This window comes from Megascapheus bottae, chromosome 6 (assembly GCF_031878675.1).
Source record: "Megascapheus bottae isolate mThoBot1 chromosome 6, mThoBot2.hap1, whole genome shotgun sequence".
Classification (NCBI taxonomy): Eukaryota; Metazoa; Chordata; class Mammalia; order Rodentia; family Geomyidae; genus Megascapheus; species Megascapheus bottae.
In genome coordinates this window covers 11,663,439-11,689,687 of record NC_143514.1, presented here as the reverse complement: position 1 = coordinate 11,689,687, position 26,249 = coordinate 11,663,439, and the positions used below count along the sequence as shown (strand labels likewise).

General features: G+C 38.4%; 1 protein-coding gene across 2 annotated transcripts in view; it reads left to right on the top strand.

The window, feature by feature from the left end:
* Plppr5 (phospholipid phosphatase related 5) overlaps positions 1-26,249 on the top strand; it is a 126,357-nt gene that overhangs the window by 35,370 nt on the left and 64,738 nt on the right. For both annotated transcript variants that reach the window (XM_090334253.1, XM_090334251.1), the window contains exons 2-3: positions 13,480-13,612; positions 18,886-19,136. In XM_090334253.1, coding sequence (XP_090190379.1) covers positions 13,480-13,612; positions 18,886-19,136 — 384 coding nt within the window. The remainder of the gene's footprint in view (positions 1-13,479; positions 13,613-18,885; positions 19,137-26,249) is intronic.

Below are 26,249 nucleotides of genomic sequence, written 5' to 3'. Positions count from 1 at the left end.
CAGGGGTGAGTGTTGGATTTCTTGTTTATTTTAGTCCTAATTTAGTATCTCTTGCTACAATGCCACCCTTAAAGCTATGCCAGGAATAGATCTTTGCATGGTACAAGTACATACTAATTATTTGTTCACATTAAGCATCTAAAAATCCCTTTTAAAATACCCCTGACAACTACTTTAAATATGGTAGTAGTTGAAAGAGGTTTAGACTTCTAGAAAATCTCTGTCAGAGCTTGGCAGGGGAGGAGAGCATTTGTGAAGGCACAGATGGCCAGACCCTGCCCCTGGCTTTGGGGTCAGTGGGGCTGAGATGAAGCCTAATGCTGTGCACTTGTATCATGTTCCCGAGTGACTCACTGTGTGGGTCCAGGGGCCCTACTTGTGAACCATTTATTGCCTGAGCACTCCTCGCAAGGGCCAAATATGTTTCTTTTGTTCTCTGTTGAGAAGTCAGTTGACGAGCTTATGATAATGGAGTGGTTGGGATGCTGGCTTCTTCAGTTTACTGGCAGTTGTGTTTTAATAGAGGTTTAAAGATTGCTGTCCTTGTAAACATGAATTTAATTCTTGACCTTGTGTGTTTGTCAGCTGCCTTTTTACTCTCCCTTCATTAGACCTTTCATAAAACTCATGTTTTATTTCATTTATTTTGCTGTTGGTATTGGGGTTTGAAAGGAAGGCCTCATACATGCTTTGTACTTACCTTTTTTTCTGGTTGAACCACCCTTCCGGTTTGGCTTTTTGGTAGTTTTGCCCACATTGACTTAGAACCACAATCTTCTGGATCTCACCCTTCTACATGGCTAAAATTGCAGGTGTGAGTTGCTGGTGCCTGGCTTTACTTCACTAAATCATAACAGTATCAGTTATTACCAATTAATAAATCAGTTATTATTACATATTCAGATTACTTTTGCTGTACTTCATTTCACTTGTGACTGAAATTTAGTAACAGTAAGCCTACCTTTTAGGGTTGCTTTGAAGATGAGATTAGTAAATATTCACAGAGTTAGAACCCTTCCTAAAACAGAGTAAATGGCATTCCCAAATTTAAAGGATCATCTTCAGGTGATCTGTCATGACTTCATTTATTTTTCTTTAAGTCTATCTCTTTTATAAGCAGTTAGGGATCAAACTCAGGGTATCACACATGCTAGGTAAACTGCAACCCACGCCTCACAAGCAATTGTTGGGGAGTATTTTTATTTAATTCACTGTACAAAGGAGTTACCATTCACCAAAGCAGTTTATGAACAGTGTGTCTTGATCAATGTCACCCTTTCAGCATTCCCAACTACCCCTCCCCACCTATTCTTCCCCTCATTTTTCTTAATTGTGTAAATCTGTACGGGAGGTTTTTTTCTTTTTCCTTTTTCTTTTTCATTTAATGAAGTAGTTTTGTGTACAATGACTCTTGATCTATGTCCCTTCAACATCTTCACCCCTCCTTCCACCCACCCCTTTCCCTTATTTTTCTCAATTCTGTGGTATATACAATGAATTCTTGTCTGCATTTTCCCCCGACTCTCCTTCATTCAAATTTTCAAACACTCAAAAGAATGTTTCATATATTTATCATAAAATTTTTGTTTAAAAATCACTTGCTAAGCGAAAGCAAGCCATAAAATAGAGTGAAAACTAGTATTTTTCCATTCTAAGTGGTAACTATTTTCTGTTTTACTATAAGCCTGAGATATAGACACACATGCACATGTATTCATGAACACATTCATGCATAAATAACATATACATACATACTACATGTGTATATATTATATATGGAATATATATACACATATGCGCAAGTTCTAGTTTTATAAATATGTATATATGTATATAGTGTGTGTGTGTGTGTGTGTGTGTGTGCATGAGTATGAGTTATAGTTACAAGCCCCCTCTGTCATAGGTGAGCTTCTTTTTCAGTCATCTCACACTCCATTGCGGGTCTGATGACTTGCCCTCTGGCTTCTACCAGTGATGGCAGCAACTAGTGCTGGAGCCCACAGCAGTTCTGCCCAGATCTGCTTTCAGCCAGAAGGTGGGCGAGGAGATCGTGAAAAAAAACAAAACAAAACACCTCATATTTTGCCTTCTTGCCCTGACACTAACATGTGCCATGCATTCTAGCAGTCCTTGCTTAGGTACAAGTCTACCTGGTTGGAAGTAGGTAGGGAACATAGGCCTTTCAACCTTACACAGTTGATGGGCCAGACTCACTAGCTACTCCCTCCAGCAACTGTGAAAAGAAGGTGAGTACGTGAATGTATGGGAGGTGATTCACAAGGTATGGAGCACCATGGAACCATTCACAACATAATAGAAGATACACTTTTTATTTTTAGTTTATTCTTTTTTTGCTAGTCCTGGGGCTTGAACTCAGGGCCTGGGTACTGTCGTTGAGCTTTCTCAAGGCTAGCACTTTACCACTTACGCTACACCAGCATTTCTAGGTTTTTCTGTGTATGTGACACCAAGGAATCAAACCCAGAGCTTCATGGATGCTAGGCAAAGACTACCTCGAGGCTAGATTCCCAACACAGATAGATACAACTCTGTCACCTGCATATAAATGAATAGATCCATTGCAAATGAAGAAAGTTAAAACACTTGTAGTTTTCAGTGACATTATGAAATGAAGGTCGTAAAATAAAACTGCAGTGTATTAAATGTTGTAAGAGATTGGGCAACCATTATTTCATCATCCTCTATCCTATTCTGAATAGATTGTCTTCAGAAATCTGTTCAGAGAAATTAGTGACTGTGCTGAAAACTCAAGAACCTTTGGTTTCTCTCTCTCTCGGCATACAAAGCCCATGGAATACTTACCCAGGGAAATTTTCACCCTAGACCATCTTAGAACTTTCTTGGACAGCATGAATTAGATGATAGGGAATGTGCTCTTTGTATATGCATGTGTATATCAGCCAGGCATTCAAGACACCTTTGAAAAGAACTTAATCATAAACCTTAACAAATGTAAGTACATACCATGACTGCATTCTCGCAGGCTAACCATGACCTTAGAGATCTTGCTTCTCCCCCATACCACTCACCATTACAGTGATCACCTAACTTCCACTGCTGTGTTACCTCCTTCCAGTGGCAAATCACCAGTGAGTGCAGAGCCTTGCACCATCACCAGAGAGAAATTGTTGACTGGGTTTTTATACCAGCAAACATGATGCTATTTGGACTTTGATGTTTGATTTTTAAAAAGCCACAATGATTTGTTCTTTTCATGAAAATTCACTTGGAAGTTTGTCATTAAAGAACTAGATAACAAAAGGTCAGACTGGAGGCTGAGGTATGGGCAGAGTTTTGTGCTCTTATTAGAGATAGTCATACATTTACATCTTGGGACTTATGAGTCACACCTGCACTTCCGTGGATTACTATTCATCAGCAAAATGGGGCTGTTTACTCTTTGCCAAATAAAGTAATGGATTAAAAATCACGGATTGACAGGGTGGGGGTGGTGGGGGAAGCACTAACAGGACTGGGCAGTGTTAGGTCCAGTTTGATAGGCAAGGAAGGATCTGAAGGCACAACAAAACATAATCCAGGGACCCAGCAAGAGAATGGGATGTAAGGGAGTGGTTCTCGTTTGGAGTGATGGATCCATGCGTCTATCAGCCTAAGTGGAAGAAAAGAGCTCTGGCCTGTACTGAAGTGGAGTTTTAGGATCTAGAGAGGAGAAGTCTGGGTGAGTCTTACATTGAATCTTCTTACATTGCCAAGGACCATGAGCAACTGCCAGCATTCTGCACAGATTTCACAAGGGCTTCCTCCAGAACAGGGAGGGGAACAGGCAGAGGTGTTGTCTCTCCTGGCAGGAGAAAGCAGAGGCTAGGGGCTGTAATGAGAGGGGAGGAAATGAGATGCTGGATAGCTAAGTTCTTATTGTGTTAGCATACAATCTTTCTACGAGCAGAGCAGAGTCACCCCCCCCCCCTCTCTCTCTCTCTCTCTCTCTCTCTCTCTCTCTCTCTCTCTCTCTCTCTCCCTGCCTCTCCCTCTCCCTCTCCCTCTCCCTCTCCCTCTCCCTCTCCCTCTCCCTCTCCCTCTCCCTCTCCCTCTCCCTCTCCCTCTCCCTCTCCCTCTCCCTCTCCCTCTCCCTCTCTCTCTCTCTCTCTCTCTCTCTCTCTCTCACACACACACACACACACACACACATTGTCGCTCATTTTTTGTTCTTTCCCCAGTGAATGGAGAGCTTTGGCTCTGGTTAAGAAGAAATACTGACCCATGCAAATTGGTTGATGCTTTGCACAAACACCACCGGAGGAGACTGTCTTGTCTTTGTCTCCTCACTCTGTGGACCTCTGGTAGCATGGCTGTGTCCAGCAGCAGGGGTGCTGTCTGCTTGAGTTGACCTCAACTAACCCTGTGTACCACCTCAGTTCTCTCTGGAAGCAACTTTGTTAGTTCGCACATGAAAAGAATTTATTATTTTTTTAATCAAGAGATAGCGTGAAGCCACAGCACATTTATCACCTTCCATGTCTGACTCTTAGGTCCTTATTTTATCATTTTCCCAGCCTAGTTCTAGGAAAAGCAAGCCAATTATGCTCTTTACTCAAAGGCTGAATGGAGAATCCAATGACTCCAGAATTAAGAATTCCCTCTAAATAAAGTAAGATTGTGACACTTACAACCAGCTCCTCAGTTTCAAGTAAGAGCCTTGCCAGGAAGACAGAAAGGGACTTCATTAAAAGAAAATTTGGAAAAACCATGAGTTAGATAAGGTGGTATGAAGCCCTTTGGGGTTTGATGGAAGATAGACATGTGTTAAAAGAATCAGGGGTATGTTTTCCATTTCTCCTATACTTCCCACACCTCAGGGATCCTAAAGATCCTTAAGGGGTGCTATGTGCCCAGCACCTTTTTAAAAAATTGTTGAGGTAATGTATACAGGGGTTACAGTTATATTCACCAGATAGTAGGTGCATTTCTTTCTTTTTTTTTTTTTGCCAGTCCTGGGCTTGAGCTCAGGGCCTGAGCACTGTCCTTGGACTTTCTCAAGGCTAGAGCTCTACCACTGGAGCCTCAGCACCACTTCCGGCTTTTTTTTCTATGTATGTGGTACCGAGGAATCGAACCCGGGTCTTCATGCATGCTAGGCAAGCACTTTAACCACTAGGCCAACTCCCGGCCCCTAGTAGGTGCATTTCTTCTCACATATTGACACTCCTTCTCATGTTTTTGTCCGTTTCCCTCCTCCCACCCCCTCCCAATCATCTTGTCCCCCCCCTTTCCCTTTCCTATTTCAAATAAACAGATATACAATATACCAGGTAACAAAGTCAGATACAGTAACAATATGAGATTAACCAAAAGGCAACAAAGGAGAAGAGAAATAACAGTACATTAAGAAAAACAATCACACAAGATAAAGCTCTTGTTTCCATAGCCTACAGATCCTTTCATTTAGTCTCAGCCTATATGGCCTTATGTTCCTAGGTTTTGAGTTATTGTAATCCTCTGCTAGGAGAGTCCTAGATGTGTACTGATTGTTACAAATGAGGGAAACCATTGAGCCTATGTTCCTTTGGGTCTGGCTTATTTCACTTAATATGATTTTTTTCCAAGTCTTTCCATTTCCTTACAAATGGAGTGATGCCATTCTTTCTGATGGCAGCATAGAATTCCATTGTGTGTAAGTGCCACATCTTCTTGATCTAATTATCTCCTGAGGGACATCTGGGTTGGTTCCATATCTTTGCTATGGTAAATACCCAGCACCTTTTTTAAAAAGCTTCAGAAAAAGTTGGAATAGAGTACAACTTCAGCCTTAAGCATGGAGCAGGTTATTATGTCCTGTCATTATCTGAATAAAAAAAAAATCCACCAATGAAATGTTGGCAAGTGCCTAGGTAGAGGCTGTGATGAAAATAGCTCTAAATTTCAATTCTGATTCTGACTGTGTCAGTAACCCTGTGACGTAGGCATGTATAATGTCTCTATTTCCCTCTGAATGAGTTTCTTTGTCTATAAAATGAGTTGAATGAACTGTATTTCATTCATTCCTATAGCATTCACATTTATTGCCAGTCACCGGGCTTTAAAACTGGAAGCATTATACAATCCACGTCTCAGAGAAGCCTTCAATTGAGTGCAACAGACAGATGTTACCCATCCTTCTAAACCCATATGGAAATTACCATAATAAATGTACAAAGTGCCATTGGAACACAGAGAAGGATGAATTACACCAAGAATAGACATAAACTTGCAAGAGAGCAGGCAATATTTAAATCATCTTAAGCATGAAACAATGCCCTGCCTACTGAACTATAATAAGCTATGGACCATGTATAAAACCCTGGATATATGGAAATTTATTCATGTTTGAGGCATAAAAAGGTTTAGCTGTGACCATGACATAGCATGCCTACAAGTTATGCATAGTTATGCAAGAATTGCAGAAGGTAAAACAGATGAATTGAGGCTCAGCTGTAAGTGACCTCTCATGACAATTCCTGCTAATCCGCAGGCTATGAGAGCACACTGAAAGTTGTAAATAGGAAAGTGACTTGCACAAACAGATCAGTCTGACAGACAGATTGAACAACAGAGGAAAATTCCTAGGATGCCAGGAAGAAGTGGTGAGGGACTAAACACTGAAACAAATAATAAAAAGGCTGGACATATTTAAAATAAAATTAAGATATAATGTCATCAGGATGTAGTTAATAGTGGAGATTCAGTTAAACAATAGGAACACACTCTGGAGATTTCTTGCACAATAAGGCATCCCTAGTTAATAGCAATGCACTATTTATTTAAAAATATTTAGTAAAATAGATTTTAAACATTCTCACCCAAAAGTAAGACGTAAGTAGGTGAAATATGTATATTAATTGGTTTGAGTAAACCATTTTACAATTTACATGTATTTAAATATCAGCAGGAAATATGAGGGGTGTCAGCAACTCACCCTGTCATCCTAGCTACTCAGGAGAATGAGGTCTAAGGCCATGGTTGGAAGCCAAGCAGAGCAAAACAAGTCCCCCTTACTCTTACCTCCACTTAACCATGCAAAAGCTAGAAGTGGAGCTGTGATCAAATGAGAGAGTATTAGCCTTGAGCAAAAAAGCTGAGGGACAACACTCAGGCCCTGTGTTCAAGTCAAAGGCCAGGCAAAATCCCCCATCATATTGTACAGCATTTTGTGTGTATGTTAAAAAATAAATTGATATAAATAAAAACCATTGAAGGAGAGATGTATGTAGAACAAGCAGAAAGATTGGTGTGGGGATGAGAGTTTTTAGGTTGAGTGGTTTCATTGATGGTAGAAGAAGAGGAGGTTGTAGTGCAGCTGATAGAATCCCTGTGGCTAGAAATCTGAGATTTCACGAGGTCCATCCTAGTATACTGAGATGTTTCCATAGAAGGAACCTGCACAGTTGGAGTTCAGAGGAGAGGCCAATATTTAGGGTTCCTTAGAGGAACAGTAGCCTTAGGAAATGAAGTCCACCAGGCAGAGCCATTGAAAGGAGGAGATAAAAACCGAAGTGTGGAGCATAGAATTAAGGTCTGTACTTCACTGCTCAGAGCCTCTAATTTAAACTCAAGAGAAGAGAAATGTGCTATAATCACTATAATCTATTGAATCAATCAGGAAGAGAGAGGAAGGAGAAAAATAGCAAGGAAAGAGTCACTGTTAGTGCTGTGCTTAAGGTTGGGAAGAAAGTACATACAGGATATGTTATTATTAGAAATACCACCATTGGCACATGGTGACAAAAATGTTAGATCAAATATGAATGCTATTATCATTAATATCCTTTCTGATGTTAATGATACTCTTTCTACCAATAACTTTCTGAATAATTATCACATTGTCAGTGTTTATCAAGTGCTACCTGTACCTCCGCCTTCAAGATACACAGTCACTTTAGCCTCTGGAAATCAAGCTCAAAACTACCAAGAGCTATCAAACTTCTTCCCTGCCAAGACTATACTTCTAATCTGGTTAGTTTCTGAATTCCTTAGACCTATCTAATCTCAATCAGGTTCATACCTTATGCTTCTTTATTGTTGTATTCATGCATATTCTCCCAGAGTCAGGTGAAAATGAGATTAGATATACAAGATGTTTATTAGAGGAAACACCTAGAAAAGAGAGGTTGGAGGATAAACTAGAGATAGAAGACAGAGCCTGAAGACTGTTGGAGATCTGACCCCAGTTCAGGAGAAGTAGAAGAAAGGAAGATTGGACAGGAAGGACCTCAGACTGTAGGAAAACTTGGGCAAGCTCATGAATACCTTTAAACCAAAATTGTCAGTTGAGGGGGAGGAATTTGTCTAAACTGTAGTTTTGTCATTTTGAATCATTTCTTTGGACTGACTGAGCTGAGAAATCCAAGATAAGGTTCTTAAAGACTATTGGGGCAACCATATATTCTAGATGGAGGGAGAAGGGGTTCACAGAAAAAGTAAGAGCAAAGCAGGAGTTGACAGAGGAGTCAAGATCTAATGGAATTCTACTCTTACATCAGGACGAAGGACATTGTATCATTCATTGTCCAGATGAGGAAATAGAAAGCCTTAAGAAAATTATATAAAATAAGCTAAACCCAAAGAAACATAGGTTGCATGATTTCCCTCATTTGTGGTAACTAGAATGTGCTGGTAAACCTACAGGTAAATACACTGGATTGTAAAAAACAAAACAAAATCCCAAAAACAACAACAAAAACCTCAGGGGCATGAAAAATTATAGGTCCCTAGGAACTCACACATTATGAGATTAAATGAGGAATATTCCTAGGAGAAGATCACAAAAGTGAAATAGCCAGGTGCATATGATCATATAAATTAGCATTTATCAGGGGCTGGGTTAGATTCATTAGTACCAGATACATAGAAAAAAGCTGGAAGTGGTGCTGAGGCTCAAGTGGTAGAGCTTTGGCCTTGAGAAAGTCCAAGGACAGTGCTCAGGCCCTGAACTCAAGCCTCAAGCCCAGGACTGGCAAATATATATATATATATATATAGATGCATATATATAGATGTATATATATAGATGCATATATATAGAGATGTATATATATGTATATACATCCCCTCCCTCAGTTTCTGAAATACCCCTACCGATCCTAAAATACTTCCCTCAGCTTGAGCTTCTACTAGTAGCTAGGGCTAGACCCTGCTTTGGCAGATATACTTAATATAAGAATGGGAAATTCAGAAACATGAAATGGGAATGGAAAGCTACCAGGAAGAACAACCCTAATTCTTAGTTCAGAAACAGTCTGGTCACTGAGAGAGAGATTGCGTGGTTATATGGTTATAGAAACAAGGGTACTGGGTAGACCTTCCTTTGTCTGATACCAAAACGTTGGTATCAGAATTCAGGCGAGCCAGGCTTCAGTGGCTCATATTTATAATCCTAGCTACTCAGGAGGCTGAGGATCACAGTTCAAAGCCAGTCTTGGCAGGAAAGGCTATGAGGCTCTTGTGTCTAGTTAACCACCAAAGCTGTGCTTCAAAGTGATAGAGTACCAATCTTGAGCACAAAAAATTAGGGACCGACAGGACCTATGCTCTGAGTTCAAGACAAAAAAAAGGAAGGAGAGAGAGAGGGAGGGAAGGAAAGCAGGCGAGAAGGATGGCAGGAAAAAGCAGAAGAGAACATTCTGATTTACTGACAATTAAGTCTATTGAGGATTGGATTACTGAACAATATTGGATATCTTTGGCATTCTGGCATACTTAGTGCTGCGACAGCCTGATTTGAGGCTCAAGTCACTGTGAGGTGAGATCACCATTCTTCTCCAAGAAGAGAAGAAAGGGAAGAATCCTGAGGGCAGCATGAAGTAGAGTGGATGGTACAGTGTCAGAATTTGAAACCTTTTATGGCCAGAGTGGAAAAATTTGAAATGGAAAGCCCAGGAACATGTCCTCCTAGTCCTTTTTTTTTTTTTTGAGAATCAGCAGAGAGGCAGACATGACAGGGGAAATTAAAAAAAATGTGCCAAGCACCCAGCTTATCTGTCTGTCAGTTTTTCCTAAGGCCCTGGAGACAGCAAATGTGCCCATTGAAAATAGTTCTTATGCCTTCTTTGGCCAAGTGAACCGTTTCATCGCCCACCTGTCATGCTTCACCAAAGTCAAAGTGAAAAGTTGGGAGAAATTTGGAGGTCCTAGTTTTTTGTTTTGTTTTCTAGCTCAATTCAGTGTCACCAGATAGGTAAATGACAGAATCACAGTTCAACAATGTCCTCTAGTTTAACCTTGAAGAGTAAGAAAAGAGGAAAAGGAGGTGGAAAAAAAAGCAGGAAAATTAATAGATGTGTCATGTTCTGCTGCTCACCTTGGGGTAAAAGTTGGACTTCTAATCTCCTGGGACCTCCTTTACTTATTCTCAAATACTATTTTGAATATTTTACCATTATAGATACTGCTTCAAAAACATTTCCCTGTTGTCCTCACTTAGTTCTTGTTGCTTTCACAAAACCATTGAGAAAAGGTAATAGATAAATGATTTAGCTTGTAGGTCTGGAGTCTTGAATGTCCAGGAGCATGGCATAGGCATCTAACTCAGTATCCATAAGTACATAACATGGGGTAACGTTGCACAGAGAGACAGCAAATGTGCTAGCTCAGTTCTTTCAATTCTTCTAAAGTCAGTAAGGCTAGCTCATGGGCCCCAATCTCATGACTTCATTGAATGCTAACTACCACTTCCACATACGTGGATGCTTCATCATATGTGTTGTTTTATTGTTGGTGGTATTGCAGAGTTCAAGGACCTGAGGATGTTTCTGCTTGGCTTCTAAGTGATCTAAAGGGATACTAAATATCCTCTCCTAGTTTCTATGTTATCATCTTTAAAAAGGCATAATAATGCTGCACTATAAAATCTTGCTGGTGGTTTTGAGGATGTATGTGAAAATCATTACAACAAGTACAGACACAAGTGGGTCCTTCCAACTCAGCAAGTAGAATGAACATGCAAAGTAGAACCTTCTTCTCTCATTGGCTTCTACATAATTTAGTTGGATTCCAAATCCTGATTTCCTTGCTTATAAAGGAATGTGATAACATGCAATGAATATATTAGCTGGTATAACTGGCTTTGGCCTGTAACCCTACCTATTCAAGAGATCTGGGGATCAATGTTTGAAGCCAGCCTTAGTTTAAAACTCTATGAGATTCATCTCCAATTGACCAGCAAAAACCCTAGAAGCCCAACTGTGGCTCAGTTGGTAGAATACTAGTAAAAATGCTAAAGAGCATCCAGGGACTGAGTTCAATATCCAGTACTGGTACACACACACACACACACACACACACACACACACACACACACACACGGATAATACATAAGGCCTATAATTTAAATATTTCAGTATATGATAACATTAAGGCAAGAAGTGTAAATGATTTGCTTCTTTCAGAAGTTTCAAAAGGATTCCAAGTTAGTATGGCTGTAGCAGATCTTTTGAAAAATATTTGCAAAGAGGATATCTTTCCTTGATTTTTTTTAATGTATGTGGTACCCAAGAATCGAACGCAAGTCTTCATGCATGCTAGGCAAGCACTCTACCACCAGGCCAAACTCCCAGCCCTTTTCCTTGCTTTTAAAATATAACTGTCATTGAGTTGGGTGCCATGGCTCATGCCTGTAATTCTAGCTACTCAGGAGGCTGAGATCTGAGGATCAAGGTTCAAAGCCACCCCAGGCACAAAAGGACCTGAGACTCTTATCTCCAATTAACCTCTAGAAAACAAGAAGTGGGGCTTGGCTCAAGGGTAGGGTGGTAGCCTTGAGCTGAAGAGCTCAGGACAGGGCCTAGGCCGAGTTCAAAATCCCCATGACCCACAAAAATACAATAAAATAAAACTATCAATGCATGTCAGTTATACAGATTCATGAGTTTCTCTGTGATATTCCCACACATACATATGGCTTGCATTGCTCTTGGAGAATCTATTTTGAGCACACAGTCACTCATTTAGGCATTGTGATGTATATCTATTACCCAGCGATTTAATTAAAGGAGATCACAAGTTCAAGTCCAACCCAGCTTGAACTTAGTGAGACCTTGTCTCAAAACAAAATAATCCCTGTCTAGCAAACTCAAGACCCTAGGTTCAATCTTGCCTACCACAAGGGGAAAAAGTTACTTAAAAATAACTTCAAGTCAAAAGCACACTGAACACTTCTATGAAGATCCTTTGTATGTTTAATTTTTTAAAAAATTGTAGTACTGAAGTCTGAATGCTGTATATTACATTTTTAATGAAGCCCTTGTAGAAAACAAGTCTTACAGTCTATTTTTCATAAATTTGAAGTGTGTGTGTGTGTGTATGTGTGTGTGTATGTGTGTGTGTGTGTGTGTGTGTGTGCATTTCACTACTGTTGGAATAAATGTTAATCCATGTACTGTGGCAATCAATATGGAGTTTCCTCAAAAACTACACACAGAACTGAACTAGCTGAGTACTACTGGCTCACATCTGTAATCATAGCTACTCAGGAGGCTGAGATCTGAAGATCAGGGTTCAAAGCCAGGCAGAAAAGTCTGTGAGACTTTTTTCTTTCAATCAGCTACCAAAAACATGGAAGTGGGGGTTGGTTCAAGGTCATAGAGTCCTAACCTTGAGCACAAATTCTCAGGGATAGCACCCTAGGCCCTGAGTTCAAGCCACATGACCACCACCACCAACAGCAAAATAACCATCTTGCTATGCCACTTCTGAGCATATTCTCCCAAGAATCAAAGTTTACTGTAGAGATACTGAACATCCATGTTCATTGTGGCACTACTCACAATAGCCAAATTATGGAAGAAGCCTACATGCCCACTAATAGATAAAGAAAATATGGTAAATATCCAGAACAGAGTTTTCCTCAGCCATCAGGAAAATTATGTTGTTTAGTGGGGAATGGATGGAAATGGAGAGTTATGTTAACTGAAATAAGCCAGTTCCACAAAGACAAGTGTAACATGTTTCTTCTCACCTGTGGAAACAAGTGGAAACAACAGAAAACAAAGCCCCAAACAAAGCAAAACAAAACACCAAGATCAGGAAAGTAAAATGGGCTTCTGGGGAAGGGGAAGTGGGTAGAAGAAAGAGCAATAGAGAGGCTGAATATGGAAAACATATATGAAACGCATGTATAAAAAATGTCACACTAGGGGCCAGGAGTTTGGCCTAGTGGTAGAGTGCTTGCCTAGCATGCACGAAGACCGGGGTTCGATTCCTCGGTACCCCACATACATAGCAAAAAGCTGAGGCTGAAGTGGTAGAGTGCTAGCCTTGAGAAAGTCCAAGGCCAGTGCTCAGGCCTTGAGCTCAAGCCTAGGACTGGCACACACACACACAAAAATGTCACACTAAAATTCCCTACTTACAACGTATAATTCCATAGTAATTAGTTTTTAAAATATATTTTCCATTTTTTTCAAGTAAATGTATGTTTATGTTGGCTGGAGTCTAATATTCTCTAATCTTTTATTTCTATGCAAGATAATCGTTGGAGAGACTGCTGTGTTTTGCCTACAACTAGCCACAAGGGATTTTGAAAATCAGGAAAAAACTATATTAACTGGAGACTGTTGCTACATAAACCCACTGGTGCGCCGAACTGTCCGATTTCTAGGTATGTGTTTATTCAGTTGTTTTTATTCATACTGAAACATTGTTTATATGTAAGACAGTTACTTAAATGGTTCACATTTTAAAGAATAGACAAATATTGGTGTATCATTTTTGCTAAACTTATCAATCTGGTTTAACAAATAGCATTTCATATTACTTCCTCAAGAAGTAGAATCCTGCAAGATTCTACATAATGATATTATTTCCATACTAAAGAAGAAAGGAATACAACTTAAAATTGACAAACATAAACTTTCTTTTATAAGCCACAAAGTAACCTGGCTGATTGTAGCTCAGACCAACAATCCTACCTATTTGGGAGGTTGAGATCTGAGGATTGAGGTTCAAAGCCAACCCAGGCCGAAAAGTTCCCATGAGACTCTGATGTCCAAATAACCACTCAAAAACTGTGGCTCAAAGTAGTAAAGCACTTCTAGCCTTAAGCAAAAAGAGGCTCAGGGACAGATTCCAGGCCCTAAGTTCAAGCCTCACCGCGCGCGCACACACACACACACACACACACACACACACACACACACACACTCACTCACACAATCAAAAAGCATATTATCAAAAGCACTTGTAGCCTTAAGCAAAAAGAGGCTCAGGGACAGATTCCAGGCCCTAAGTTCAAGCCTCACCGCACACACACACACACACAATCAAAAAGCATATTATCAAAATAAAAGATTTATTGTGTGTGTGAAATTTCAGAAGCAATACTTAGGGAAGAAATAATACCCCTAATAAGTTGTTCAATATCATGAAGGTCAAGAACAATAGCTTGGGAAATAGGAGAAATGTTGTATTGGATAAATAGTGCTTTGTACATTACTTTTTATGAAAACAAATGCTCGATATTTTATATAAACAAATGTATTGATATTTTAGAGGACAAGATTCCTGCTATCTTAGCTTTCTATCTCCAATGTTACACAAATTACACAAACACTGACAAATTATTGGTTATCATTTTAGGTTCATTTAAAGTTGGCCAAGATGAATTTTTAATGGGCACAAAAATTTAATGTCAATTATTATTTCCTAGATACCTCAGATAAAAATGAGTGTGTCTCTGTATGCTAAAACATTTATGAAAAAATTGTTTATTATTTCTTTATTATGATTATTATTTTTATTTTGAAAAATTAAGAGCTATGTTAAGGAAATTGTAGTCTTTCAATATATTTTTCATTTTGAGACAAGATGAAAATTTGGGAGGTAATAAGCTATCTGACTAAATCTATAAGTAACTCACTGAAGACTAACCTCTAGCTCTCTCTAAAGACAACGGACTTCATATCTAAGACTATAGTTTTTAAATTTTATTTTAAAAGTGATGTATAGAGTAATTATAGTTACATGAGTCTGGTAGTGACTACATTTCCTTTTAAACAGTGTCACCTCCCCTTCCTCATTCTCTCCCAGCTTTCCCTGTACCAGCTCCTCTTCCTTTCAAGTTGTATAGTTCATTTCCAACAAAATGTCTAGTAAGTTTCACTTCTGAATTAGTTTACCTTTATTTCTGTGCCCCTCCCAAGTCAGATAACTTTATATACAAGACAAAGGGTACAGGAAAAAAAAAGTGGTAACAGAAGGGAATTAATCAAAGAAACAAGGAAAGAAGAAAAGAAAAAAACACCTGCAAATAGTATTAATGAAAAACCTCTTCCATTTCTTGGAGTTCATTTCAATAAGAATCATTTTATATGATCATATGCGCATCCTCTCCTAAGAATATATTCTTTGTTTTCACTGTGAATGTTTCTGTTTAATTAATCATGTCTACGTATAATTATTTGTCTTTTACTATCCATTAAGTGTACTTGAAGATTTATAAAGAACCATTCTAGTTATTATGAATGAGAGAAACCATGCAGCCTATGTTTCTTTGGCTCTGGCTTACTCGCCATTCTTTCTGATGGAAGCATAGAATTCTAGTGTGTGTGTGTGTGTGTGTGTGTGTGTGTGTGTGTGTGTGTGTGTGTATCGGCATCTGGGTTGAATCTATCTGTTGGCTATGGTAAACAGTGCTGCAAGGAACATGGCCATGCAGTGCCGTTAGTGAAGCCTGGTTTGTGGTCAGTTGGATAGATGCCCAGAAGTGGGATTTCTAGGTCATAGGGAAGTTCTAAGACTATTGTTTTTATAGTCATCAAGTTATACATCTCCAAAGCCTTCATTTCATTTATAGAAGAATCATTTTTTTTGACAGTCCTGGGACTTCAACTCAAGGCCTGAGCACTGTCCTTGAGCTTTTTCAAGACCTAGTGCTCTACCATTTAAGCCATAGCACCCCTCCCAGCTTTTTCTATGTATGTGGTACCAAGTAATCAAGGCTGGGTCTGCAGGGTCTGCATGCATGTTAGACAAGCCCAAGGAATCTCCTTATGAAACCTTGCAAAGTTATTCTTTCCACATGCGTCAGTTGATTACTTTCTATTCATATGAAGTGTGTTTGTGTTTGTGTTTTGTTTGTTTTTGTTTTTTAAATTTATAGTGTGTTATTTTTGTTGTTGTTGTTCTGATCCCGGGGTATGAATTCCAGTACTGGGTGCTATCCTTGAATTTTTGTGCCCAAGGCTTTACCACTTGAGTCACAGCTCCATTTTTGGTAATTAATTAGAGATGAGAATCTCATGGACTTTCCTGCCTGGGATTTGAACCATCACCCTCAGATAACAGCCTCCTAAGTGAGTAGGATTGCAGCATGAGTGTGCTTGGCTCATGTGAATTTTTAAATAATATAAGTAATAATATATGCAATTCTAAGAGTATTTAATGAAAGTTATGTTCTTCATTTTTTGGGAAGTCCTGAGGCTTGAACTCAGGGCATAGGCTCTGTATTTGTGCCTCTTTATGCTCAAGGGTAGAGCTCTGCCACTTGAGCCACAGTACCACTTCTGGCCTTTTCGGTTTATGTGGTATGAGGAATCAAACCACATGCATGCTAGGCAAGTACTCTATCACTAAACCACATTTCCAGCCCAAAGTGGATATTTTTTAACCATTAAGGCAACTGTATACACTATGCATTTTTCATTGGGTGTTGGTGGTTCATGCCTATATTCCTTAGCTAATCAGAATGCTATTTATTATCTGAGGATTTCATTTTGAAACCAGCTTGGCCAGGAAAGTATATGACACTCTTTTCTTAACCAGCAGAATGCTGAAAATGGATCTGTGCCTTAAGTGGCAAAGCATTAGCCTTGAAAAAGTTAAGGGACACCAAAATAAATAAGTAATTAAATAAACAATGAATTTTTATGCAATGTAACTTCAAGTCTCTGTATGTTTCTTAATTTATTATGTCACTTTCTAAGACACTTGATGGTTTTTGTTTCCTCATCAGGACTGGAATATTCTAATTTGTCATAATGAAATGGAAGCTTGTCACTGAAGCATTACTGCATATAAAAATATCACTCTGTATTGTGAGAGTAATTATCTGTATAGCCCATGACAGTTTTGGCCTTGGGTATGATGCATCGGCATACTAGTTTCAAAGCACATTTAGGAATTTGATAGATATTGAGAGACATTTTTGTACTCTGACTAAAGATTTCTATTTTAAACAGGAAGACATTACACCAAATTAAAAAATATATAGTTAAATAAAATGAGCATGTGTTCATTTGTATTCAAAAGGAACACAGATGATGGCTTTGAGTTTAGTTTTTGTGCCCACGTATGAGATTTTGGAAAGGGAAATTATGCACATTACCACTATTCTGCATTTCCTCTAATTCTACTGTGATATCCTTTACTTAGAATGGAGTGTCAGAGAGATGTAAAAAAAGGTTGTTTTTTAGTGTTTCCCTTTAAAATGATTATTTAAAAGGAATAAAACCTTTCTTCCAGTGGATAAACAGTTTTGTGATACACATGGTTTTGTAAGTTAACTCATTTTTTTTTAAATTTTTTATTGTAATTAGTAAAAGGGTTACATGATATTTGCCAGATAGAAGGTGCATTAATTCACAAGTTAACTCATTTTTGCTACACCTTTCATGATAATTTGAAAATCATAAAGGGACCCATGTATCTAATACTGGAAAATTATGTGATCTTACATACCTTTTATGGAGATTTCCCTACAACCAACAGTAATGATGAAGAGACTTAGAAAACAATCCAGAAATACGCGACTAAAAAGATAAACATTTGATTTTGTTGTTACAAAATTCCACGATTTTTTAATAAATAAACTGTTTTGCGAAGAATTTTTTGGTAGTTTTAAAAGGCCCTGATGGATATTATTTTCCAACATAATAAAAGGATGGATTTCTTTAGATTAATACCACATTCTTAAAGGTTATATTTGGAAATTTAATTGAAATTAATGGCAAAAATTATTTTATTTTTCCTAAACAGAATAAACGTCTTTGCCATAATTATCAGTTAAACTGAATTCATAAAATATTTTTGGTATTAAAATTGGCAAGTTTCTTATCAAAAAAGGAAAAAATACCTATTTTATACCTTCAAGTAAGCAGAAGAACGAAATCTTAATGCTAAAATGAAGATGAAAAGTAATTATATTGGGCACCTATTTTTTTTTTTTACTAAATTAACCTCAAATGGATAAAAAGAAAGTTAATCCAAAAAAGAAAAAGGGCACTAAATTCTGGCTGTTCTGTGACTTTAAAAATGTGTTTCTGAAAGCAATATAGAGATTAATCTAAAAATGTTTCTGTCTTACTCAAGATTTTTCATGATATTTAAATGAACCCTAAAGGCATTTGACTTTACTGCTAATTGGCACCTCCAGCAGAGTTAATTCCAATCTGAAAGGGTTTAAGAGGCATAATCAAAGACAACAACTGCTTTTGCTTTATGTTGGTGAGATAAAAAAAAACCTGTCAAAAATAGGAGAAAAAAATAAGATTGTGAGCATAAATAAAACATGATAGACGATATGCTCTCCAAGGATACATATCTTCATTTAAAAAATCACATTATCCAAACATAGTCTTTGCTTCTTCTAATCTCATGTTTTATAAACCCACCATGCATGAAGAATGCAGCCAGTGGTAGACAGCCCAATATGTTAAATAATTTAACTCACTCACAACTCCAGAAAGCCAAGGGGAAAAATTGGGGAGGAATGACATGAAAGAAAAAAACAAACAAAACCAAACACACACACACGCACACACACACACACACACACACACAGTATATAGATTTCTACAATGTTTCTATTTTGGATTATTGTAGACTGAAATACAAAAATAAAAGAGAAGAACTAAAATTATTCTTTTTCTTTCTCAGGAATTTATACATTTGGACTGTTCGCTACCGATATCTTTGTAAATGCTGGACAAGTGGTTACAGGAAATCTGGCTCCACATTTTCTTGCCCTGTGTAAGCCCAATTATACAGCACTGGGGTGTCAGCAGTACACACAGTTCATCAGCGGGGAGGAGGCTTGTACAGGCAACCCAGATCTCATCATGAGAGCCAGGAAAACATTTCCATCCAAAGAAGCGGCTCTCAGCGTCTATGCAGCCATGTATCTGACAGTAAGTATGGCTTCTCTGCTCATGCCCATCTCTATTGCTGTTGATTCTTCCAAGGTAGTGATGTATTTTTCCAACGTAATGAAAGCCACGGCTAGGGTAATATTAGTAAATGTTTGTTGGCCGTTTAATTTATGTCTGATGATTGCTGTTTGCAAATAAAATTAAGTGACTTGACTCTCATGAGGTCATGTGTGGGTGATTGGCTCTATGACAAATACAGCCATTAACATTTCTGATTGGAAATATGGTTGTCTTTCTATTAGATAGGACTTCACAGAATCAAATTTGTTCTGAACTTGTAATACACAATTAGAAACACTAGTTGACTAGCTGGGCTTGTGGCTACTTTCTCAAGCTCTCATATTTTCTGCTGGGAGTCATGGCGGGGCACTCTTTTTTTTTTAATTTAAACTAAGGTCTGAACTCAGAAACTCAGAGCCTGGGAATTGTCTCTTAGATATTTGCTTAAGGCTGATATTCTACCACTTGAACCACAACTTTGCCTTCAGCTTTTTTATTGGATGAGAGTCTCATGGAGTTTCTATGTGAGCTGACTTCCCACCTTAATCCCTAGATCTCAGCTTCCTGAGTAGCTAGGATTATAGGCATGAGCCATTGGGGCATAGAAAAACTGCTTCTGTTGTTGGTAGTGTAATAGGATTCCTTTTCCTATTCCTGTCAGCATTTGTTATTGCTTGTATTCTCAATACTGGTCAGCATGGAGTGAAATAGAATCTTGAAGTTGTTTTGATTTGCATTTCCTTTATGACCTGGGATGTTGAGCTCATGTACTCATTAGGAGTGCTTTACTTCTTCTTACATATTTATTTAGCCCCTTTGCCCAGTTATTGATTAAGTTATTAGTTTGGGGAGTGAGATGATTTCGTTTCTTGAGCTCCTTATATATTCTGGATATTAGGCTCTTGTCAGATATATACTGATAAAGAGTTTGTCCCAATCTGTAAGCTATCTTTTTAGCTTAGTAGCTAAGTCTTTGGCAGTCCAAAACTTTTTAAAAATGAGTTTATTTTTCACTTTCCTTTTAAAAAAATGGCTATTGTAAAGGTGATTTACAGAGGGGTTAGTTACATAAGTCAGGTAATGAGTACATTTCTTTTTGAGCAACATCACCTCCTCTCTCTCTCTGTCTCTCTCTCTCTGTCTCTCTCTCTCTGTCTCTCTCTGTCTCTCTCTCTCTGTCTCTCTCTCTGTCTCTCTCTCTCTGTCTCTCTCTCTCTGTCTCTCTCTCTCTGTCTCTCTCTCTCTCTCTCTCTCTCTCTCTGTCTCTCTCTCTCTCTCTCTCTCTCTCTCTCTCTCTCTCTCTCTCTCTCTCTCTCTCTCTGTTTTTCTCTGCTGTCTCCACCCACAAGTTGCATAGTTCCAAGACAGCATCTAGGGAGTACTATGGCTGCATTTGTTCTCCATTGTCCCACCCACCATTTTTGTGCCCCTGCCTTGTACTCCCAAGATAAAGAGTAAAAGAAAAACAACAACAAGAAACAAAATTTCATTTTTGTTTCTTAGAGTTAATTTTGATAAATGTTATTTTATATGATCAGATACACATAGCTATTGTACCTTTGTGATCCTCTCCCAAGCAAATCCTCCTTTGTTCTCATTTCCTGCAAAGGCTTAGAAACCTGCTTAATTTGTCATGACTGTATTTTTTCCCTAGAAACTGTTTAATTTGATGAAATTCCATTTATCAACTCTTCTCTCCTATTTGATGAGCACCGGATCTATCAATATTTCTTCATAGTATTGTTCAAAATATCGTTAGAAATTGTGTGTTTCTTCATCCAGGAGTATTTGCACAATTTAGAGATAAGAGCAGCCTTCTGAGGCTTTCAAGTTGGAATGATGGGTAATAGCTGAGGGCATTTCTGACAGGCAGAACAGAAGGAAGAGCAGCCTTGGCAGATGACTCTTGACCCCAGCATTTCTGGCACTAGCCTTTCCCCATGGAACATGTAGCTGTTGGAGCCCAAAATTGTCCTCTTAGATTTTCCCATAAACTCTAGTAAGTTCTGATAACATTTTGTGTGTGTGTGCCTGTATGTATGGGCGGGGGGAGTGCGGGGAGTAGGAGGGTTCTCTTTCTCAGTGGAACCAATGTTTATTTCCTTCTGTTTTTAGCTTCTTACCCAAAGATTGTAAAGACTCAAGTCCATTTGAAGCTAAGTGTAATCCTTTCTAATGACTTAGAAAAATTCAGAATTATTTTTACCCTCAGCTGGTTTCTTCATGATGGATATCTTTCTGATTCCAGCTGTCAATAAAAGCAGATAGATTCTTCAGCAGTACCCAGTGACATTACTTCTTGAGATTGGAAATAAGGGTTATTAGGTAAGGACAATTTAGAAGGAGAAATAGGCCACGCACATCACATTTCCAGTGGCAAAGTAATTTTAAAAGCCATCGAGTATGCATTTGACATTTTTTAGAGTTGGGGTTTTTTTTGTCCAGGTTAATTCTATCCTTCACTGCCTGCACTTAAAAAATCCCATTAAGAAAAATTAAAAACAGGAAAATTTATGTGGAGTGCAGAATTCAATCCTATCCTCTCCATTTTCTCTTTCAATGCCTAGTGACTTCTCTAAAAGGCATCTATAATAAGTTACTTCTTGTCCTCTTAGTCTAATCCCAACTGTATTTTGATTTCCTCTCATTATCATCGACTAACAGATTCTATACGTTGGAGGGTGACATTGAGATTAATGTGAAACATGCTAACCTATGCACACTCTTTCCTCCTCCTTAAGTTACTTGACTACATGTTCTTCTGTCTTGGCTAGAATCCGAATAACTGAGCCTCACACGAAAGATTTTTAAAAAGACTCCTGAGAAATCACCAACTTCCCATTGCCATTACATCTACATCTGCTATAACACATTTGTATTTGCACAGGTACTGCACATATATCTGCATCTAAATATGAGACCAAGCAAATGATGGAAGAAAACTTCCCAAATGTTCTGACTCTAAATACTTTTGGGATATCTTAGCATTGATAGATATTATATTTTGCTGTGTAACCAGCCTTTAACAATGGTGGTGAATTTCACTACAGCTATATGATATATTCAGTCTTTTGGACCACCAAAATATTGTTTTAGAGAAGAGAAGAATTTGTTATCCTTTTGTGTTTACATCTTATCTTGCCCCTGGTCTGTTTATCTGCATCCCTTTCCTCCTCTCTCCTCCTGTTTCTTCCCTTTCTTTTCTTTTCTTTTCTACTCTTTCCTTCCTTTATTTTTATTATTCTTTTCTTTCTGTGCCAGCACCAGTGTTTGAAGTCAGGGCTTCATGTTTGTTTGGTTTAGCTAGTTTGGAAAGCATTTTACCACTTAAGCCATAACTTGAGCTTTGGCTTTTTGCTGGTTATTTTGGAGATAAAGTTGTGTAGATTTTCTGCTTCAATTGACTCTGCCTCCTGATTAGCTAGAATTTTGGAAGTGTACTGCAGTGTCCAGCTTCGTGCATAAATGTCTTCTAAATGGTAAATTTTCGTAGTCTGTAATAAAGTGGAATTATTTATAACTGTACTAGCAAATTTTTGAGTATTTCCTGTATCTAGCCCTACCTGCTGTACTATTTATTTAATACTTTACTAATTCTATGTATTAGTAACCATTATTATTTATTTATAGGTTATTATTTGTTTAATAATTGATTATGCTAGTTTCCTTCCTATATCCATCCACTTACAGTATACCCATTTTATAGATGAAGACATTTAGAAAATGAAGCAACTTGCTTAGATTTGTAGAACCATAAACTTTCCTGGAAAAACAACCGAATATTCTCGAGAGTGCAACTTTAAGTCATGTCATTCTTAATGTGAGTTTGCGGCATAATCCAGTAAAGCTGAAAGCCAAGAGTGCAGGTGATAGGCCTATTCAAAGAACAATGGGTACATACGCTTCAAAATCTGTTGTTAAATGTGTTTCAGACCAACAGAAGCCAACTTGAAATTACATGGATGGATACTTCTCTCTTCTAGGTAATAGATACTATTCTGTGTTAAAGACATTTCTTTCTTCTCACCTCACCCCAAAGCATGCACATGCATTTACATGTGTGTGTGTGAGGGGGTGTGGTAGGTATGGCAATGATGAATGTACTTCCTGCTCCAAATATGAGTTTTCCAGCACTGTTTTACCATAGTGTTTGATCTTAAAAATAAATTTCTTCCACCATCTCACTAATGACACCTTGGGGAATTTTATTTATTTATTTATTTATTTATGTATTTATTTATGTATTTATTTATTTATTTATTTTTGACAGTCATGGGGCTTGAACTCGGGAACTAAGCACGTCCCTGAGCTTGTCAGCTCAAGCCTACCACCCTACCCCTTGAGCCACAGCCCCACTTCACCTTGGGAAATTTTATGCGAGAAAGAAAGGCTGGGTCTTTTAAACTTACCTTGTTTTAGGAAATGTTTGCCAGAATTTTTATGAGACAGAAGAAAACAGTCCTATACCCAATATTCTCAGTAGAAATTGTCACATGACAGTCTGGAGATATAGTTATTTAGTGTTGATGTTGGAAACAAGTGCTAACCCTTGAATAAATCAAACCATTATGATGTATTTGAATGAGAAGGAAAAAATATTTATCTAATGTATCTCTGTATAGAAGAGTAAATAGAGTTGAGAAATTGGACTCTCTTTTAGCATCTGACTTTAATTGAGGGATTGGAGCTACTTCGATTGAAGAGCTTTGTTTTGCTTTACTAAAAATTTCAGGGAAAAATCAATCCTTTTTCTATTTTCACAAAAGCTGGTAGAATGAGGAGTAGCTGTGGGCTACTCAGCTATCAGATTTATAAATTTGTTAAATTACATTAGAACAATACTTAAATTTAAGCTTTGTGATAGCACATATACAACGTTATGTTAATGAACAAGTTAAAAGTTAATGAACATCAAATTTGGGAATGAAGAATCACCTTTATTGGCTTGGTAGTGAACCTCATAAATCATGGAAACAAAGAGATACAAAAATCAGCTTTTTGGGTTATTTTTCACTTTCACCTTTGAAAGAAATTTGAAAAGATTGAAGCATCAGGTATTATCTGCTAGCCTCAGCTTCATTATATATTGTTTTATTATAAGTGACTGTCAAGCTTAAAATGAAACACATGTACCTCAGGATTCAGGGGGTTGAATCACCATGTTCTTGCCAGTCTATGATGGCTTGTCTCTGGGGTGAGGAACAGCTGAAGATGAGGCTGGGTGCTAGGTTCAGCTGAGGCAGCTCTCATCGCGGGTGCCTGGTACTCAGTGTGTCTTTCCACATGCCGTGTTCCCAACAGGATCCCAGAGCAGTCCCCTAAGAACCTGAAGGCCTGAGCTGTAATGTGACCTGAGGCTTAGGTTAGATTTCCAAATATGCCTAGCATCCCCATCCCTGTATTCTCTTGGGCTAACATACCTCCAGGCAGCCTGACTGCTGGGGTAAGGAAATAGACTCAGTACCTAGAAAACCACAGGAAATGAGTAGGAAAACAGTAGAGAAAAAAACATAAGAAATAATAAAGGGAATTTGTGAATATTGAATTATTTATCGCTGTGCTTTTCTAAAATATTAATGGAAAGCAAAACTATCTTTTCCCTTTGTCCTGTTTGGGGCCTTGTCATTGGTACCATCCTGTTCTCACTTTCCGCACATCTGGTGTGTATGTGTGTGTGTTTGTGTGTGTGTGTGTGTGTGTGTGTGTGTGTGTGTGCAGTCCCTGAGCTGTTTTAGCTTGAGGCTAGCGCTTCATCATTTGAACCACAGCTCCACTTTCAGCTTTTGTGGTGGATAGTTCATGTTAAGAATCTTATGAACTTTCTTATCCGTGCTAGCTTTTTACCGTAGTTCTCGGATCTCAGCCTACTGAGTAGCTAGGTTATAAGCATGAGTCACTAGTGCCCAGTTCATCTTATCTTTTATAATAAGCTCATAGGGTCTGCTACAAACACCACCCACATGCTGTGTAGAGAAGGACTAAATAGCCCTCTAGGATTTGCTTCCTCTCTCTTTTCTGGTGGGAGGGGTGATGGAGGGTTAGGAAGACAGTACTAAACTTTGCACTCAGGTCCTGGGAGTGGATCTCAGTGTTTTCATTTAAGGCTGGTACTCTACTACTTGAGCCTGAGATCTTACAGCATTTCAGACATTCTTATCTAGACTAACTTTGAATTCCTATCTTCAGATCTCAGCTTTCTGAGCATCTAGGATTCTAGATATGAACCACAGATACCCACCTTGTTCCCTTTCTTGCAGTGAATTTCCACCTGGTTCTTTACAGGGACATACGTGCCAGTTTACTTGTAGTAGCTGACTTCATGATGGCAAGAAATTGAACTGGAAGGGAAAAGATGGGGGGGTAAAAAGCTACGCTGAGGACTGCCTCCATACATTCGTCTTCACTGGCTGATGAAATCTAGTTACCATCAGAAGGCCTGATTGTAACGCTCCTTGGCTGAGAGTAATTGAATCCTGAAATGTCTAAGGTCCTTTTGCTCTAGATTTTGAATGAGGAAATTTGATTAAGTGCTTGCTAGGTAATAAATCGGAAATATTTATTGAGCACACACCTCTAATGTGACAGCTGTACCATTTCTGTGACTGTTGCTACTCTCACCACTATTACCAGCTGGCTGACACTTTTCTTGTCAGCCTGAAGCCAAGTGTGACTGTTGGGAGTAGCAAAGGCACAAAAGATATCATAAGGATCTTCTGTATCACAATTCACTCTCATGGACTTACAAAAATTAATCATTGATTGTGCCTTCTTTCTTCCTACTGTATCATGAACTTTGTGTTTCAGTTTTTATTTTCTTAGAAGGAACACATATTTTATTTTATTTTATTTTGGCCAGTCCTAGGGTTTGAACTCAGGGCCTGGACACCAACCTTGAGCTTCCTAAAGGCTAGTGCTCTAACGCTTGAGCCACAAAACCACTTCCACTTTTTCTTTCTTTTTTTTTTTTCTTCCCTGTCATGGGGCTTGAACTCTGGGCCTGGGCATGGCCTTTGAATTCTTCAGCTCAAGGCCAGTACTCTACCACTTGAATCACAGTGCCACATGTGGTTTTCTGGTGTTTTGTTTGTTTTT